The sequence below is a fragment of the Excalfactoria chinensis genome, unplaced genomic scaffold, assembly GCF_039878825.1.
Source record: "Excalfactoria chinensis isolate bCotChi1 unplaced genomic scaffold, bCotChi1.hap2 Scaffold_421, whole genome shotgun sequence".
NCBI lineage: Eukaryota > Metazoa > Chordata > Aves > Galliformes > Phasianidae > Excalfactoria > Excalfactoria chinensis.
The window spans coordinates 1-17,297 of NW_027315709.1; the positions used below are offsets into that span (position 1 = coordinate 1).

General features: G+C 61.4%; 2 protein-coding genes across 4 annotated transcripts; one reads left to right on the forward strand and one right to left on the reverse strand.

The window, feature by feature from the left end:
• Window positions 1-3,874: 3,874 nt before the first annotated feature.
• Window positions 3,875-9,465, forward strand: LOC140265070 (RNA-binding protein 4B-like). Of its 3 annotated transcripts, none has more exons than XM_072360946.1 (4): window positions 3,875-3,947; window positions 4,403-4,822; window positions 7,668-8,368; window positions 8,848-9,465. In XM_072360946.1, the coding sequence occupies exons 2-3, from the start codon at window positions 4,411-4,413 to the stop codon at window positions 8,360-8,362; spliced, it is 1,107 nt and encodes a 368-aa protein (XP_072217047.1). In that variant the 5' UTR covers window positions 3,875-3,947; window positions 4,403-4,410; the 3' UTR covers window positions 8,363-8,368; window positions 8,848-9,465. The 3 variants fall into 3 exon arrangements, with proteins under 3 accessions (XP_072217047.1, XP_072217049.1, XP_072217048.1); XM_072360947.1 differs by lacking the exon at window positions 3,875-3,947 and adding an exon at window positions 3,991-4,014; XM_072360948.1 differs by lacking the exon at window positions 7,668-8,368 and having other exon boundaries at window positions 8,848-9,461.
• Window positions 9,466-13,365: 3,900 nt separating this feature from the next.
• Window positions 13,366-17,125, reverse strand: LOC140265071 (RNA-binding protein 14-like). Its single transcript, XM_072360949.1, is given in 3 exon segments — window positions 13,366-13,580; window positions 16,515-16,686; window positions 16,688-17,125. Coding segments are annotated over 3 exon segments (681 nt in total). The 5' UTR covers window positions 16,982-17,125.
• Window positions 17,126-17,297: the final 172 nt, after the last annotated feature.

Genomic DNA, 17,297 nt, shown 5'->3' on the forward strand with positions numbered 1-17,297 from the left:
TGGGTATGGGGGGGGGGGGGGGTCACATAGGGTGGGGGGCAGCAGCTGAGCCCCATTAGTGCACTGCTGGGGGGTCTGGGGGGGTCACATAGGGTGGGGGGCGGCTGCTGAGCCCCATTACTGCAATGCTTGGGGGTCTGGGGGGGTCCTATCCCATTGCTGAGTCCCATTCTTGCATGGCTGGGGGTGTATTGGGGGGTCACATAGGGTGGGGGGCAGCTGCTGAGCCCCATTATTTCACTGCTGGGGGGTCTGGGGGGGTCTCATAGGGTGGGGGGCAGCAGTTGAGCCCCATTACTGCACTGCTGGGGGGTCTGGGGGGGGTCACATAGGGTGGGGGGCAGCTGCTGAGCCCCATTGCTGCACTGTTGGGGGGTCTGGGGGGGTCTCATAGGGTGGGGGGCAGCTGCTGAGCCCCATTACTGCACTGCTGGGGGGTCTGGGGGGGTCACATAGGGTGGGGGGCGGCTGCTGAGCCCCATTGCTGCACTATTGGGGGGTCTGGGGGGTGACAATGGGTGGGGGGCTGCAGCTGAGCCCCATTACTGCACTGCTGGGGGGTCTGGGGGGGTCACATAGGGTGGGGGGCAGCAGCTGAGCCCCATTACTGCACTGCTGGGGGGTCTGGGGGGGCCTCATAGGGTGGGGGGTGGCTGCTGAGCCCCATTACTGCACTGCTGGGGGTCTGGGGGTCACATAGGGTGGTGGGCAGCAGCTGAGCCCCATTACTGCAATGCTTGGGGGTCTGGGGGGGTCCTATCCATTGCTGAGTCCCATTCTTGCATGGCTGGGGGTGTATTGGGGGGTCTGGGGGGGTCACATAGGGTGGGGGGCAGCTGCTGAGCCCCATTACTGAACTGCTGGGGGGTCTGGGGGGTGACAATGGGTGGGGGGCAGCTGCTGAGCCCCATTACTGAACTGCTGGGGGGTCTGGGGGGGTCCTATCCCATTGCTGAGTTCCATTCTTGCATGGCTGGGGGTGTTTTGGGGGTCTGGGGGGGTCACATAGGGTGGGGGGCAGCTGCTGAGCCACATTGCTGCACTGCTGGGGGGTCTGGGGGGGTCTCATAGGGTGGGGGGCAGCTGTTCAGCCCCATTACTGCACTGCTGGGGGTCTGGGGGGGGTCACATAGGGTGGGGGGTGGCTGCTGAGCCCCATTACTGCACTGCTGGGGGGTCTGGGGGGGTCTCATAGGGTGGGGGGCAGTTGCTGAGCCCCATTACTGCAATGCTGGGGGGTCTGGGGGGGGTCACATAGGGTGGGGGGCAGCAGCTGAGCCCCATTACTGCACTGCTGGGGGTGTATTGGGGGGGTCACATAGGGTGGGGGGCAGCTGCTGAGCTTCATTCATACATGGCTGGGGGGGCACTGGGGGGTCTGGGGGGTCTCATAGGGTGGGGGGCAGCTGCTGAGCCCCATTGCTGCACTGCTGGGGGGTCTGGGGGGGGTCACATAGGGTGGGGGGCGGCTGCTGAGCCCCATTACTGCACTGCTGGGGGGTCTGGGGGGGGGGTGGGTGTTCAGTGTTTTGGGGGGGGGTTCCCATACCCCATCCCTCCCCACAGGCTGAGCGACGGCAAGGAGTACCTGTTCCAGGCTAAGGATGAGGTGAGAGCAGATGATGGGGGCACTTCTTTTTGGGGGGGGGGGGGGACACATGAGCTCCCCATGGATGGCTCTGACGTGTCCTCCCCCCCCCCCCCAGGCAGAGATGAGTGCTTGGCTGCAGGTCATCCACGCGGCGGCTGCCCTGGTGCCGGGGGGGCCACGAGAGGGACCGACTGTGATGGGATCTGGAGGGGGGGGTAAAGGGATGACGAGGGCTATGAGCATGCCCCCAGTGCCCCCCCCTCACCACCACCACGGCGATGGACCCCCCCCTCTACGAGCCCGAGAGGGGAAGGAAAAGGAAAGGGAGAAACGCTTCAGCTTCTTTAAGAAGAATAAATAGGGGGGGGGTGTAATAAAAAGGGGGGGGGTGTAATAAAAATGGGGGGGTGTAATAAACATGGGGGGGTGTAATAAAAATGGGGGGGTCCTGCTGAGCTGATGGAGGGACACAGGTGGGCACCCCCCCCCCCCCCCCCCCCAACACCCACCCAAGAGCTGCTGTGCCTTCCTGCCCTGTGCTGGGGGTCCCCATGATGTCCATGCAGCCCCCCAGAGCTGTGCTGAACCCCAAATAAAGCGTCTGTAGAGAGAAAATGGAGTGTGAGTGGGGGTGGGGGGGGGGTGGGGGCAGGGAGGGGGGTGGGATAAGGATGGAGATGGGGAGGGGGACTGGGATGGAGATGGGACGTGAATAGGATGGGACAGGGATAGGATGGGACTGGATGGAGATGGGACTGGGGTGGAGATGGGGACAAGGATGGAGATGGGACTGGGATGGAGATGGGATGGATGAGATGGGACAGGGATGGTGATGGGACATGAATAGGATGGGACTGGGATGGAGATGGGGACATGGATAGGATGGGATGGATGGGATGGGGACAGGGATGGAGATGGGACGGGGATGGGAAGAGGGACAAGGATGGAGATGGGACAGGGATGAAAATGAGGACAGGGATGGGATGGGGACAGGGACAGAGATGGAACAGATGGGATGGGACAGGAATGGGATGGGACTGGGATGGGATGGGACTGGGATGGAGATGGGGACAGGGATGGAGATGGGACTGGGATGGAGATGGGACTGGGATGGAGATGGGGACAGGGATGGAGATGGGACAGGAATAGGATGGGACTGGGATGGAGATGGGACTGGGATGGAGATGGGACTGGGATGGAGATGGGACTGGGATGGGGATGGGACTGGGATAGGATGGGACTGGGATAGGATGGGACTGGGGTGGAGATGGGACAGGGATGGAGATGGGACAGAGATGGAGATGGGACATGAATAGGGTGGGACTGGGATGGAGATGGGGACAGGGATGGAGATGGGACATGAATAGGATGGGACTGGGATGGAGATGGGACTTGGATAGGATGGGACTGGGATGGAGATGGGGACAAGGATGGAGATGGGACTGGGATGGAAATGGGACGTGGATAGGATGGGATGGATGGAATGGGGACAGGGATGGAGATGGGACGGGGATGGAAGAGGGACAAGGATGGAGATGGGACAGGGATGAAAATGAGGACAGGGATGGGATGGGGACAGGGACAGAGATGGAACAGATGGGATGGGACAGGAATGGGATGGACTGGGATGGAGATGGGACTGGATGGAGATGGGACAGGAATAGGATGGGACAGGGATGGGGATGGGACTGGGGTGGAGATGGGACTGGGATGGAGATGGGGACAGGGATGAGATGGGACTGGGATGGAAGTGGGGACATGGATAGGATGGGATGGATGAGATGGGGACAGGGATGGAGATGGGACAGGAATAGGATGGGATTAGGATGGGGATGGGACTGGGATGGAGATGGGACTGGGATGGAGATGGGGACAGGGATGGAGATGGGACTGGGATGGAAGTGGGGACATGGATAGGATGGGATGGATGAGATAGGGACAGGGATGGAGATGGGACAGGAATAGGATGGGATTAGGATGGGGATGGGACTGGGATGGAGATGGGGACATGGATCCCCCCATTAACAATGAATGGGCCACTCCGGATCCCCCCGTTAACCATGAATGGGCCACTCCGGATCCCCCCATTGAACATGAATGGGCCACTGCGGATCCCCCCATTAACCATGAATGGGCCACTCCGGATCCCCCCGTTAACCATGAATGGGCTACTCCGCGCGCCCCTCCTCTCCCTCTGATTGGCTGCGAGGCAGTCAAGGGCGGGGCCATCGCGTCCTTGGGGGCGGTACCGCTCTTGACGGACAGCTCCAACTACCAATAGGGGCCGCAGGGCGGGGCCCGAGTGGCTGAGCGTCGCCGCCGCCATTTTGCGAGGAGAGAGCGGCGGAGGGCGCAGGTGGGGGCGGGGCCGCACCGGGAGGGGCGACCGGGAACGGGACGGAGCGGGAGGGGGGGAACGGGAGGTGGGAAATGAGGGTCAGGGGTTGGGGGGGGGGGAGCAGGTTGGGGGGAGGGAGCAGGTTGGGGGGGGGCGGTAGGGCTGAGGGGGGTCAGAGGGTGGGGGGGGGGAGAGGGGCTGAGAGGGAGCAGGTTGGGGGGGGGGCGGAAGGGCTGAGGGGGGTCAGAGGGTTTGGGGAGGGGCTGAGAGCATGGGGGGGGGTATAGGGGGAGGAGGGGGGGGCTATGGGGAGTGGGGTTGGGGGTGTGGGGTTGGGGGGGGAAGAGCGGGCCTAGAGCAGAGTGAGGTGGGATCTGGGGTCTGTAGGGCCAAGAGGGGCTGGTGGGGAGGGGGTGAGAAGGCAGAGACCCCCCCCCCATCCATCCATCCATCCAGGCTCGGCTTCGTTGTAGGCCTGAAGATGGTGAAGCTGTTCATCGGGAACCTGCCGCGGGAGGCGACGGAGCAGGAGATCCGCTCGCTGTTCGAGCAGTACGGCAAGGTGCTGGAGTGCGACATCATCAAGAACTACGGCTTCGTGCACATCGAGGACAAGACGGCGGCCGAGGACGCCATCCGCAACCTGCACCACCACAAGCTGCACGGCGTCTGCATCAACGTGGAGGCCAGCAAGAACAAGAGCAAGGCCTCCACCAAGCTGCACGTGGGCAACATCAGCCCCACCTGCACCAACCTGGAGCTGCGCGCCAAGTTCGAGGAGTACGGCCCCGTCATCGAGTGCGACATCGTCAAGGACTACGCCTTCGTGCACATGGAGCGGGCCGAGGACGCGGTGGAGGCCATCCGAGGGCTGGACAACACCGAGTTCCAAGGTGACGGCGCGGCCGGGATGGGATGGAGATGGGGAGATGGAGGTCGGCCGCGGCTGGGCGCAGCGCCGCACTACGGCTGGGTTTGGTGAGGTCGGAGCCGGCCCTGAAGCTGGAGGGGAGATGCTCCGTGGGGTAGGATGGTGCTTCCGTGGAGGGCTGCGTCTGAGCCCGTTGGGTTGATGGGGGGCGTTGCGTCATCGCAAGATGCCGCCATCTTGTTGTGGTTCGTTCACCAAGCTTGGCCTGGTCTCAGGGTTGGGCTCTGGGGCCTTGGGTGGGTTGGGGGGATCCATCTGAAGGACCCGATGGAGATCCATCTGAAGGACCCAAGGGGGATCCATCTGAAGGACCCAATGGTGGGCCTGGTCCTGTGGGGCTCATGCTGGCCCCATAGCTTGCCAAGTGGATGAGCAGCGCTGATGCCAAGCCACCTCCATGGAGCTTTACCGAAGCCCGTTGGAGTCTGTTGCGTCATCTCAAGATGCCGCCGTCTTGTTGTGGTTCGTCCACCAAGCTCGTCCTGGTCTCAGGGTTGGGCTCTGGGGCCTTGGGTGGGTTGGGGGGATCCATCTGAAGGACCCAGTGGTGGGCCCGGTCCTGTGGGGCTCATGCTGGCCCCATAGCTTGCCAAGTGGATGAGCAGCGCTGATGCCGAGCCACCTCCATGGGGCTTTACCGAAGCCCATTGGGTTGATGGGGTGCGTTGTGTCATCTCAAGATGCCGCCATCTTGTTGTGGTTCGTCCACCAAGCTCGTCCTGGTCTCAGGGTGAGGCTCTGGGGCCTTGGGTGGGTTGGGGGGATCCATCTGAAGGACCCAGGGGGGATCCATCTGAAGGACCCAGCGGTGGGCCCGGTCCTGTGGGGCTCATGCTGGCCCCATAGCTTGCCAAGTGGATGAGCTGCGCCGATGCCGAGCCACCTCCTTGGGGCTTTACCGAAGCCCGTTGGGTTGTTGGGGTCCGTTGCGTCATCTCAAGATGCCGCCATCTTGTTGTGGTTCGTCCACCAAGCTCGTCCTCACCTGGTCTCAGGGTGAGGCTCTGGGGCCTTGGGTGGGTTGGGGGGATCCATCTGAAGGACCCAGTGGTGGGCCCGGTCCTGTGGGGCTCATGCTGGCCCCATAGCTTGCCAAGTAGATGAGCAGCGCCGATGCCGAGCCACCTCCTTGGGGCTTTACCGAAGCCCGTTGGGTTGTTGGGGTCCATTGCGTCATCTCAAGATGCTGCCATCTTGTTGCGGTGTTGCCGACCCCCAGTTGGGGTGTTGATGATACCGGCGCTTCCCTTCTTCCCTTTGGTTTGACCACCAAGCTCGTCCTCACGGTGGTCCCATGCAGGGTTAGGCTCTGGGGTCTTGGGTAGGTTGGGGGATCCATCGGAAGGACCTAGTGGTGGACCTGGTCCTGCCGGGCTCATGCTGACCCAGTGTCTTGCCAAGTGGACGAACAGTGCCAGTACCGATCCATCTCTGAGTACATCTTCAGGGGGTTGTACTGGAGCCCATTGGGTTGTTAGGGACGCATCTGTTGCCTCATCCCTGGATGCTGTCATCTTGTCATGGTGTTGCCGACCCCTGGTTGGGGTGTTGGCGATGCCAGCGCTTCTCTTTGGTTTGTTCTCCAAGCTCGTCCTCATGGTGGTCCCTCTTGTGAAGGGTAAGGCTCTGGGGTCTTGGGTGGATTAGGGGGATCTACCTGAAGGACCCAGAGTGGCAACGGGGCTTGTGCCAGCCCCATGGCCAGCCCCATAGCTTGCCAAGTGGATGAGCAGTGCCGGTGCCAAGCCACTTCCTCCACATCAAAAGTGAGTGCTTCTCCATGGGGCTGTTCCGGAGCCCGTTGGGATGTTGAAGATGCATCAATTTCATCATCCCAAAACGCCGCCATCTTGTTGTGGTGTTGCCGACCCCCTGGTTGGGGTGTTGTTGACCCTGGTGCTCCCAGTTGGGGTGTCCCCAACGCTTCTCTTTGCCACCACCTGTCTGCCCACGTTGGCCATCCACAGAGCTCTTCTTCACCACAACTCATCGCCCCTCTTGGGGGTGTCCTCAAAGCTCCCCGTCCCCGCCTGGTGCCCAGTTTTGGGCGTCCCTGGAGCTGTTCTTCACCACAATTCATCTGCCCATCCATGGCGTCCCCAGGGCTGTTCTTCCTCGTTACCCATCCATTCCATTTTGGCTGGCCACGGTGCTCTTCTTCACCACGACCCATCCGCTCCGGTCTGGGCAGGGACTCTTCACCACTGCTCACAGCCAGTTGTGAGTGCCCCTGTTGCTGTCCCGTCCTTCTGCTCTCATCCCAATGCCAAAACTCTCCTCCAAAGTGCCATGATCTGCACAGGATCCGACGTCAGACTGTCCCCAGCACACACCTGGGGCTGCGTCCCCCTCCTGAAGGCCTCTCATCCCCTGGGTGCCACTGTGTGACATGGCAGGACCCTCTCGTGCGTGACCCCGTTGGGTGGCATCGCTGGGTGGCTCTCACTGCGCCGTGCCGGCTTTGCGGTGGTGGTGAGCTCGCAGCCATTGGGTCGGCAAGAAGGTTTGGGGCAGAACGCTGCTTTTCTGCGACTTTGGAGGCCGTGGGTTCAGCTGTGAGTCCCTCCAGGACAGGCGGGATGTGCCTGAGAGCCACTGAGTGCTCGGTGTCCCCGGTGTCACCAGCACCGTGCTGGTAAGTCGGTGCACGGCTCCACGCCGAGCGCAGCGGGGTGGATGCAGGAGGTCGGGGAGCCTGCAGGTTTCCACTCGTGTCCCCCATTGTCTGCTTTACTGTGCATGTTTTTCTAACGAACCTCTTGGTGTGGCCTCAATTATAGCCTCCCTTTTGCGTCTGTTTCTTCAAGGCAAGCGGATGCGCGTGCAGTTGTCCACCAGTCGGCTCAGGACCGCGCCCGGGATGGGAGACAAGAGCGGCTGCTACCGGTGCGGGAAGGAAGGGCACTGGTCTAAAGAGTGTCCGGTAGATCGCCCGGGGCAAGTGGCTGACTTTACCGAGGCCTATAACGAGCAGTACGGAGCCGTGCGCACTCCCTACACCGCGGGCTATGGGGAGACCATGTATTACGATGACGCGTACAGCGGGATGGCCGACTACTACAAGCGCTACCGCGTCAGGTCCTATGCGACGGCCTCTGCGTACGACGCCTACGCAGAGCAGACCATGGCCCAGTACTCCCAGTACGCCCAGTACTCCCAGGTCCAGTCCACGGCCATGGCGGCCACCACGGCCATGGCCAGCCGCATCCCCACCACCTTAGACCCCTACGATAGAGCTCTGCTGCCCACCCCGGGCGTAGCGGCGGCCGCGGTGGCGGCTGCAGCCACGGCGGCGGCGGCGGCGGCCTCCTCCACCTATTACACCCGGGATAGAAGCCCCCTGCGCCGCACGGCAGCCGCGGCCACCACCGTCGGAGAGGCGTACACGTACGATCGTAGTCAGCTGTCGCCGGTCTCGTCGGTCGCTCGGGCTTCGCTCTACGACATGCAGCGGTTCGGGCGCGACCCGTACGCGGACAGGGCGCGGTACTCTGCCTTTTGAGCCGAGGTGAGCCTGTGTGGAGCTGCAGACCACCGCTGGTGTGCGCTGGGGTCGTGTGGGGGTCCCCCGGCAGCGGGGCTGAGTCCGCCTCATTCCCGGAGCAGGGGTTATACGGTTCGGGGCCGAGCGCCAGGACCTGGCTCGGGGCCCTTTGTGGGCGTTAAAGCCCGGACGCCGGCTCCACCAGAGCCCTGCTGGCATTCGCACGGCGAGCGTGGCGAGATGAGCGTCGACATCTCGGTGCTGAGCAGTCCTCCCGGTGCCGGGAGCCGGCCCTGCCACCCCGGCGTGGTGCGAGGGGAGGCTCCTCTCCCTCTCCGCTCACGCCAACACCGTGCTGAGCCCGGTCCGACTGACAGGTCACAACCGAGCGGCGTCCCGCTGCCGACAGCTCGGCTGATGTCTGGACTCCAGCTGCTTCCCGCAGGGCTTGGCACAGCCCTGGCTCTCCGCTGAGGGCCCTGAACTCTGCTTTTCTCTTTCAGGTAAGATAATTGCGGCTGGACGTCGGGTTCCCGTGCCGTTGCGCGTCTGACTGTGCTGGGCTTCAAAGCACACCCGTTTCACCTAACGAATCGGTCCCTAACGGACGCTCGAGCTTCTTCGTAGCGTAGTCAGAAGTAGCTGATCCCCCTTTTCCCCGGCCCCACTTCAGTCTTTCAGGATATGCTTTCTCGCCTCTCCGTGCCGCTGTCCAGCCCCTAGCTGGTCTAGGCTCAGGTTTAGCGTGAGCGTAGCCGTAGCACGAGCTTTGCTTCCCCGCTCCCCCCCCCTCCCCCCGACGGCGTGCGTGGAGCTGCTGTTCCCCCTTCTTGCAGCCTGGGCTGTAGCTTCTTTTGGTTCAATTTTGGTTCGTTGGGGTGGTTTTTGTTTTTGTTTTTTTTGTTTTATTTTTTTAAAGGACGTGCGTATTTTTTTTCTTTAAAGACGATCAGTCTGACCCCATTGTGGTACTTAACCATCCCAACAGCGCTGCGCCGAGCCCGGCGTTAAGCCTGGAGCCCAACCCGTGGCTCTGCCTTGGCCTTCAGCTCCTATTCCTCCCTCCCTCCCCCCTCCACCTGCCCGCTCTTTCCAGTAAAATAAACTTTTAACGAACCTCTTAACGACCCCAGGCCTGTGTCTGCTGCGCGGGCGCCTCTCCTTCCCCTGCACTCACCACCGTCATGCTGCAAACCAAGAGGCTGCTGAGGCAGCGGCTTCGCTTTACAGCCCCACTCTAACACTGTCCTCATCCTGATGCTGGGCTAATTAACAGGGCCAGCTCGTTAAGGACCCTGCAGAGCCCACCCCCACCTTACCCCTTGGCCTCGCCAGCTCGTTACTCAATGCAATTAAATGCTCTTTGGGGCCGAAGCTTGGGGTCACGGTCTTCTACATCCTGACCGTGTCCCCATGCTCCTGGGGAAGCCCTTCATCTCCCAGCCCCGATTCTGGAGATCACCCAGCAGCTCTCACGTGCTCCCTTGGCTGCCTCCTACAACTATAGCTGCCTTTCCTACAAGCTTCCCCCATCTCCTTTCCAGCACCAACCTGAGTACAGCAGTGAGTTTCTCAGTCTCTTTTCTGGTGCTGCCACACTCTGTTCATTCCTACCAGCGTACCTCAGGCTACGGCTGCGCTCCTCCTGTTCTACCTCAAAGCTGTTTCTGTCACTCCTTGGGATCCTCTCGCTGCCACCAGCCTGAAAAACGAGGGGGAGAATCATTAAGGTGCTCATTACCTCCCACGCTGCTTAATGAACCCTTAATGAGGCACGCAGGGGGTGCCCACCCAACAGCACCCTGTGTTGCGTGTACCCCAACCAGCTGTACTCTTGCCCTGTCAGGCCGTATTTCTACCCCATCAGACTGTCCTGTTGCCCTTTTCCTACCCCAGCTGGCTGCATGCTTGTCCTGTCAGGCTGTCTTTGTACCCCAGCAGACTATTGCTGCTCTGTCAGGCTGTATTTCTGCCCACTAGGGCTGTAGCTTTTCAGGCTGTACTTTTTTGCTCGCGCGCACGTGGCTGCTGCCATCCTCGCCCTGCAATAAAACCAAAGCAAAGTGGTGATGGTGTCAGAGAACAGCCACAGAGGACGCACCGCGTTCCGCAGCTCAGGGACGACAAGGGGCAGAAAATGCTTTTGTTAAGGTTTTACAGTTCATTGCAGCAGTGAAGAGGAGGAGCCCTCAGGCGCCGTAGGGATGGGCAGAGCTCACCCTGGTGCAGCCGAGCTGATTCCATGTCACGTTGAGGAGATGCTGCCTGTAAACAACAGGTTACGTTTCACTTTGCCAACTCCTAGAGAAAAAACACACGTTGGCTGAAGGGAAAACCTGCAGGCAGAAGTGTTTGGATTAGAAATAGAGCGCCAGCAGTTCAACATCTCCTCTCCAAAGCCGCTCCCCCATCACCTGTCTGCCCCCTGAAGGGGGGGGATCGGAACAAAGCTGACCCTGAAAGGGGGAAAGAAAAACAGCAGACGAGGGTTTCTAAACTGGGAACGGCCCAGCAGTTTATTTACAGTCGTACAAAACGTCACTCGGCGCCGCAGGGTCGAGTCCGACGCCGTGCCTGGATTGAACTCGATGCTAAAAAGGTGTGTGTGTTGGGGGGGAGGGAAATGGGGGGGTTGGGGGACGGAGGGGCCGTGTGCGGCGCCGACGGTTTGGGCTGCAAACGGAGCTGTTTGGTGCCAACAGGCAAAAGTGTGGCGTCGCGGCGCTACAGGCGGGCCTGCAACCGTGCTCCTCCCATCACACGGCGGGAGCTGCTTGAACCGTGAATGCAAAACCTTCTAAAAAACTCCAAACAACAAAAAAAGTGGCTAAAAAAATAACCCAAAAAAACCCACAACCAACCAACCCCCAAACCAACCATCCGTGCCTTTAGGAGAAAGGAGAAGGGGGGCTGTTGCAAGAAGGGGGGGGGGGGCGGCGCGGAGGGTCTGGCGCAGGATTGGGGGAGGGAAAGAGGGGGGGTGTCTCAGGGCACGCTACAGGCGGCGCTGGTAGCCCGAATGCACGCGGGCCGCGGGCAGGTAATCGCCGTAGGCGCCCGAGTAGCGGGCGTAATCGGCGTGCGCTTCCGGCAGGCGGCGATAATCCATCGGGGACTTTGTCGGCGAGCGGCGGTACGCGAGCGGAGAGTCCGCCAAGCGGCGGTAATCTGAGAGCTCAGAGAGACGGCGGTCTGAATTGTACCTGGGCGAGAGAACAGAGACGTGGTGTGAAGGCGCGGTGCGGCGGCGGCGCGGGCACACCCTGGGTCGTGGCGCAGCGCGGGGTCCCCCCCCGGGGAGCGCTCGGTCAACAAGCGAAGCCAAACTCACCCTTGCAATCCCCCCCCGTGCCCCCAACCACCCCCCTATAGGCTCTGGGGGTGAACCTTTGAGCCCGCAGCATCGCGCACAGCACCGCCGCAACCCGGCGCCGACGGCTCTCGCGGCACAGAGCGACGCAGCAGACGGACAGACGGACAGCCGGCCCATCCCCAGCCACCAAAAGCCACCCCATCCCTCCCACCTCCCCCAGGTATCCAGCACAGAGAAGCGAGGGGAGGGAGGAAGGGAAGAAGACGCCGCCGCAGGTGGGCTACACGCGAGCCGCCGGCCGGGCTCCATACCTTTTAGCCAGAGCGGAGGATTTTTTGTACGGATCGTCATAGCCGGCGCTGCGAGGCGGGGAGAGGCGGGTGCGCTCGTAGGGCGGTGCAACGGCGGCGGCCTGAGAGAGGCCCAGGTAGGAGGCAGCCTGCTGCCCCAGCTGGCTCGGCCCGTCGTAGGCGCTGCCCGGCTGGGCTCTGTAGGCGGCCACCAACGACGCGGAGGAGGCCTGCTGCGCCGGGTAGGAGGCCGCCATCGAGTTGGAGGCCTGGGCTCGGTAGGCCGCCGTCAGTGGGACGGAAGCCTGTGCCTTGTAGGAGGCGGCGGCGGCTTGGCTGCCGTAGGAGGCGGCCAGCGAGGAGGCCGCCGGCGTGCCGTAGGTGGCGGAGAGCGCGGCGGCCTGGCTGCCGTAGGAGGCGGGCAGGTTGGCGGCGGGCTGAGCGCCGTAGGACGCCGAGTGGCCGGCGGTCGGCTGCGTGCCATAGGAGGCCGTAAGCGCGGTGGCCACCGGCTGGGCACCGTAGGAGGCCGAGTGGCCGGCTACCGGCTGGGCACCGTAAGCGGTGGCGTGGCCGGCTACCGGCTGGGCACCGTAGGAGCCGGCGTGAGCCGCCACCGGCTGGGCGCCGTAGGAAGCAGGGAGCGCGGTGCCGGGCTGAGCGCCGTAGGAGGCGGCGTGGCCGTCAACGGGCTGCACGCCGTAGCCGGTGGGCTGCGCGCCGTAGGAGGCCACGTGCGTGGCTACCGACTGCACGCCGTAGGAAGCAGTGGGGCCGGTGGTGGCCTGCGCACCGTAGGCAGCAGCGGCCTGGGCGCCGTAAGCGGCCGAGTAACTGGAAGCAGCCTGCACCCCATAGGAGGAGGCGAGGGCCGAGGACTGCAGGCCGTAGCCAGACAGCTGGGAGGCGGCGGGCTGCACGCCATAGGAGGCGGCGGCAGCGGGCTGGGCACCGTAGGAGGCGAGGGAGCCAGCGGCGGGCTGCGAGGCGCCCAGGGAAACAGCGGCCTGCGAGCGGTACGCGGCGCCCAGCGAGGCCGAAGGCTGCGCACGGTAAGCGGCGGCCTGGCCGGTGGTGGGCTGCGGGCGGTACGCGACGCCCAGCGAGGCCGAGGGCTGCGCGCGGTAAGCGGCCCCCAGCGAGGCAGAGGGCTGCGCGCGGTAAGCGGCCGGTTGCGCCGTTACCGGGAGCGTGGCCGCCGAGTAGCCAGCCCGGCTCGGGGAGCGCCGCAGGGGGCTGCGGTCCCGGCCGAAGTAGGAGGGGGACGAGGGCCGGGGCTGCGCGTCGAAGCCGTCATACTTGGCGCGGTGCCGAAGCGCTGCTGGTAATCGTACAGGGAGGAGGAGGAGGCGGCGGCGTAGCCGGCAGTGGCGGCGGCGGGGAAGGTGGAGTCCGCGAGCCGGCGCTGCTCGAAGCCCTCAATCTTGGGCTGGAACTTCTCCCTGTACTCCAGGCCTATCCGCTTGTTCTTGTCCACCACGACGCCGGCCGGTCACGGCCAGACCCGCTCCCTTTTTCTGAACATTGGTCGAGAGCTCCACATTGACTCTTCTTCCTTTCACCTCCTTCCCATTAAGATTTTCGATGGCAACTTTTGCATCTGCTTCGTTCTCCATGTGAACAAATGCATAGTCTGATAAAGCAGCAGACAGAGGGTTATCAGTGGGGGAGAAAAGACATATTCGTTACAGGGTTGAAGGCTTAACGAGGCGCGCCGCCCGGCTCTACCCTACGCACTCGGTAACAAACAACGGTGGCCCCGCAACCTCAGCTCCAGCCACGCTCTGGACCACCCCCAGCACCCCCCACGGTCACCCCATAGCGAGACACCAGGCTCACAAACACCCCCGGGACCCCAAAGCTTGGGGCGGCCTGCACTGCAGGGTCTTGGGAAGCTCCAAGCTTCCGCCGTGAGACAGAAAAGCTTCCAGGCTGTTAATTAACATCGTTAGGTTAAACGATGGAGCTCGGGCCCTGCTCCTTGTGATGCTCCCACCCCTGCTGTACCCGCACACACCGCCACGCTCTGAGCCCCCCCGGACCCTCCCACCGCCCCCTCTCCAGTGCAAGCAAGAAGGGAGCGGGGCCGGCACGGCATGAAGACGCTGAGCAAACGAGCAGCGCGGTAACGAGAGTCGTTAACGAAGCAGAGACGTCGGACAGGAGTTAGAAGCGGGACAGAGGGACGCGGTGATGGGAAGGGAGCAGTGAGGTGGGCTCTGAGCCCCCGCCACGACGGGTCCGGGCTCCTCAGCACCATCCCCAGCCCAGGAACCGTCAGCGTACAGTCGGTGACGGCGCAGCCAACGTGGGCAGCCAAAACAGAGGGCCCCAGTAAGCGCTGGTGCGGTGACCGCGCTCATTAGCTCGCTCAATAGCTCGCTCATTAGCTCACTCATTAGCTCACTCATTAGCTCGCTCATTAGCTCACTCATTAGCTCGCTCATTAGCTCGCTCATTAGCTCGCTCATTAGCTCGCTCATTAGCTCACTATTAGCTCATCCTGCTCCTTCCTGCATGATGATGCCTCAAAGCAGCACGCGATCCCGCAGACGTGGCACCGACAGCCCCAAAAGTCCTGAAGTTGCCCCAAATCTGCACTCCCTGCCGCAAAGACACCCCCCAAACTCCCCATTATACCCCATATCAGCCCCATATCTCCCCATCAGCTGTGGGAGAAGTGCCTGCAGTGCAGCCTCTGTGTCTGCGCTGGAGATGTGGGCTGATGAGTGATGGCAAAGAGTGGGGCAAAGCGCCTTATGCCAATTAACAGCGAGTTAATTACAGCCTTCAGTGCTCCCATTGCAGCCCGTGGGGGAGCAGCTCGCTCCGTGTCCACGTTGGGATGGGTTGAAGTGTATAAAAGAGTTGGGGAAAGCAACTGAAAATCGTGGCAGAAAGGAAAGGAATCATCTCCTGTTAATTAACAGGGGGGGTAATTACAGGACTTCAGAGCTCCCAGCGCAGCTCTCATTGTGTCCACGTCGGGGGAGCTTCAGTGCATAAATGGGAAGGCAAAAGGGGAAGGGAAGCGCCGAGTATCAATTAACACAGTAAGTCATCAATGGGAGACATCAGACCTCCCACTGCAGCTCATCCACGTCCACATCGGATTGAAGCGTACGCATGGCAGCAAAGAGCGAGGAATCACCATGCAGCAATTAACGTGGGGGATTATAGGCATCCAGCCTCCCATTGCAACTCATAGGGGAGCAGCTCCCCATAGGGCACCCTGCACAACTGCTATGGAGCAGATTTAGGTGCATAAATGACAGAAAAGAGCGAGGAAAGCACCTTATAGCAATTAATAGGGGGGATTACAGGCATCCAGCCTCCCATTGCAGCTCACAGGGGTGGAAACTTGCTCCGTGTCCAGACTAATGTCCATGTATGTATAGAAATGGTGGGAAAGAGCAAGGAAATCACCATGCAGCAATTAACGTGGGGGATTATAGGCTTCCAGCCACCCATTGCAGCTCATAGGGGAGCAGCTCCCTATAGGGCACCTTACACAACTGCTATGGAGCAGATTTAGGTGCATAAATGACAGAAAAGAGCGAGGAAAGCACCTTATAGCAATTAATAGGGGGGGATTATAGGCATCCAGCCTCCCGTTGCAACTCATAGGGGAGCAGCTCCCTATAGGGCACCCTGCACAATGGCACTGGAGCAGATTTACGTGCATAAATGACATAAAAGAGCGAGGAAAGCACCTTATAGCAATTAATAGGGGGGGATTATAGGCATCCAGCCTCCCGTTGCAACTCATAGGGGAGCAGCTCCCCATAGGGCACCTTACACAACTGCTATGGAGCAGATTTAGGTGCATAAACAGCAGTAAAGAGCGAGGAAATCACCTTATAGCAATTAATAGGGGGGGATTACAGGCATCCAGCCTCCCATTGCAGCTCATAGGGGAGCAGCTCCCCATAGGGCACCCTGCACAACTGCTATGGAGCAGATTTAGGTGCATCAGTGTCAGGAAAGAGCAAGAAAATCAACATATAGTAGTTTCATAGGGGGGAATTATAGGCCTCCAGCCTCCCATTGCAGCTCATAGGGGAGCAGCTCCCTATAGGGCACCCTGCACAACTCCTATGGAGCCGATTTAGGTGGCAAAGAGTAAGGAAATCACCTTATATTAATTAGGAAGAGAGGATTTCATAATGGGATATCCCCATTAATGGGGATAAATGACACCTTTAGGTCAATTAATAGGGATAAACGACACCTTTAGGTCAATTAATGGGGATAAACGACACCTTTAGGTCAATTAATGGGGATAAACGACACCTTTAGGTCAATTAATGGGGATAAACGGACACCGTTCCAGTCTCCCATTGCAGCCCATAGGGAGGAGCAGCTCCCCCCTCACCCCCCCCAGCTCGGCCTCAAGGCCACACACGGCATCCTAAGCCCCCCCCCACCCCACATAGGGGGCACCGAGGACCCATGGGGCGGACACGGCCCCACAGCGGGGGTCTATGGGGGGGGGGGGGGATGATGATAATGATGGGGATGGGAGGCCCATAGCGGATGGGAGGCCCCATAGCGGCGGGTCCGGTACCTTTGACCACATCGCACTCCACGACGGTGCCGTATTGCTGGAATAAGGACCTCAACTCGCCGCTGGTACAAGCGGCGATACGTTGCCGGACAAAGATCTTGCAGGTATTGGTAGGCCGAGGCCTGGATGGTTCCACCACGATCCGACGACCGTGAAGTTGATGCCCGTTAAGTTGTAGTGATGGCTCGGGCCGCCGCCGCTTCGTCCCGGAGATGAACGAAAGCGAATTGTTTCATTAAAGCGATACCGAGAACCGGACCGGACACACCGGAAAACAGTTCGCTCAGTTCTTCCGCCGTCGCTTCCTCGGGGACATTGCCCACGAACAGTTTGATGCCGGCTCTCATGGCGCTGCTGGCGGCGGCGGCGGCCTCACAAAATGGCGGCGCCTCCTCAGAGCGGAGGGGGAGAGGCGACGGCGCGCTGCGCATGCGCGCCGCTTTCCCCGCCCACCTCGTCGTGCGCATGCGCACCGTCTCTCGGACGCACTGCGCATAAACCAACCGTCCTGCCTCACTCACTGCGCATGCGCACCGCAAAGGGCTGACCCTACCTACGCCGCCTCGCTACGCAAACTACGTACACCACGCTATACCCGCAGCGCATGCGCACCTCACAGCGCGGGTTCCCCCTGCGCATGCGCATTACAACAGACACACCCCCGTGTGTCCAATCGCGCATGCGCGACTGTTGCTCGGCAACGCCCACCCTTCTCTCTTAAAGGGGCCGCGCTGTAATTTCGCCCCCTTCTCTCTTAAAGGGGCCGCGCTGTAATTTCGCCCA

Excerpts from the sequence above, each read along its gene's own strand:
- LOC140265070 (XM_072360946.1), top strand. The coding sequence starts at position 4,411 with ATGGTGAAGCTGTTCATCGGGAACCTGCCGCGGGAGGCGACGGAGCAG. Across the intron at positions 4,823-7,667 it reads GGACAACACCGAGTTCCAAG|GCAAGCGGATGCGCGTGCAG; the intron begins GTGACGGCGCGG and ends TGTTTCTTCAAG.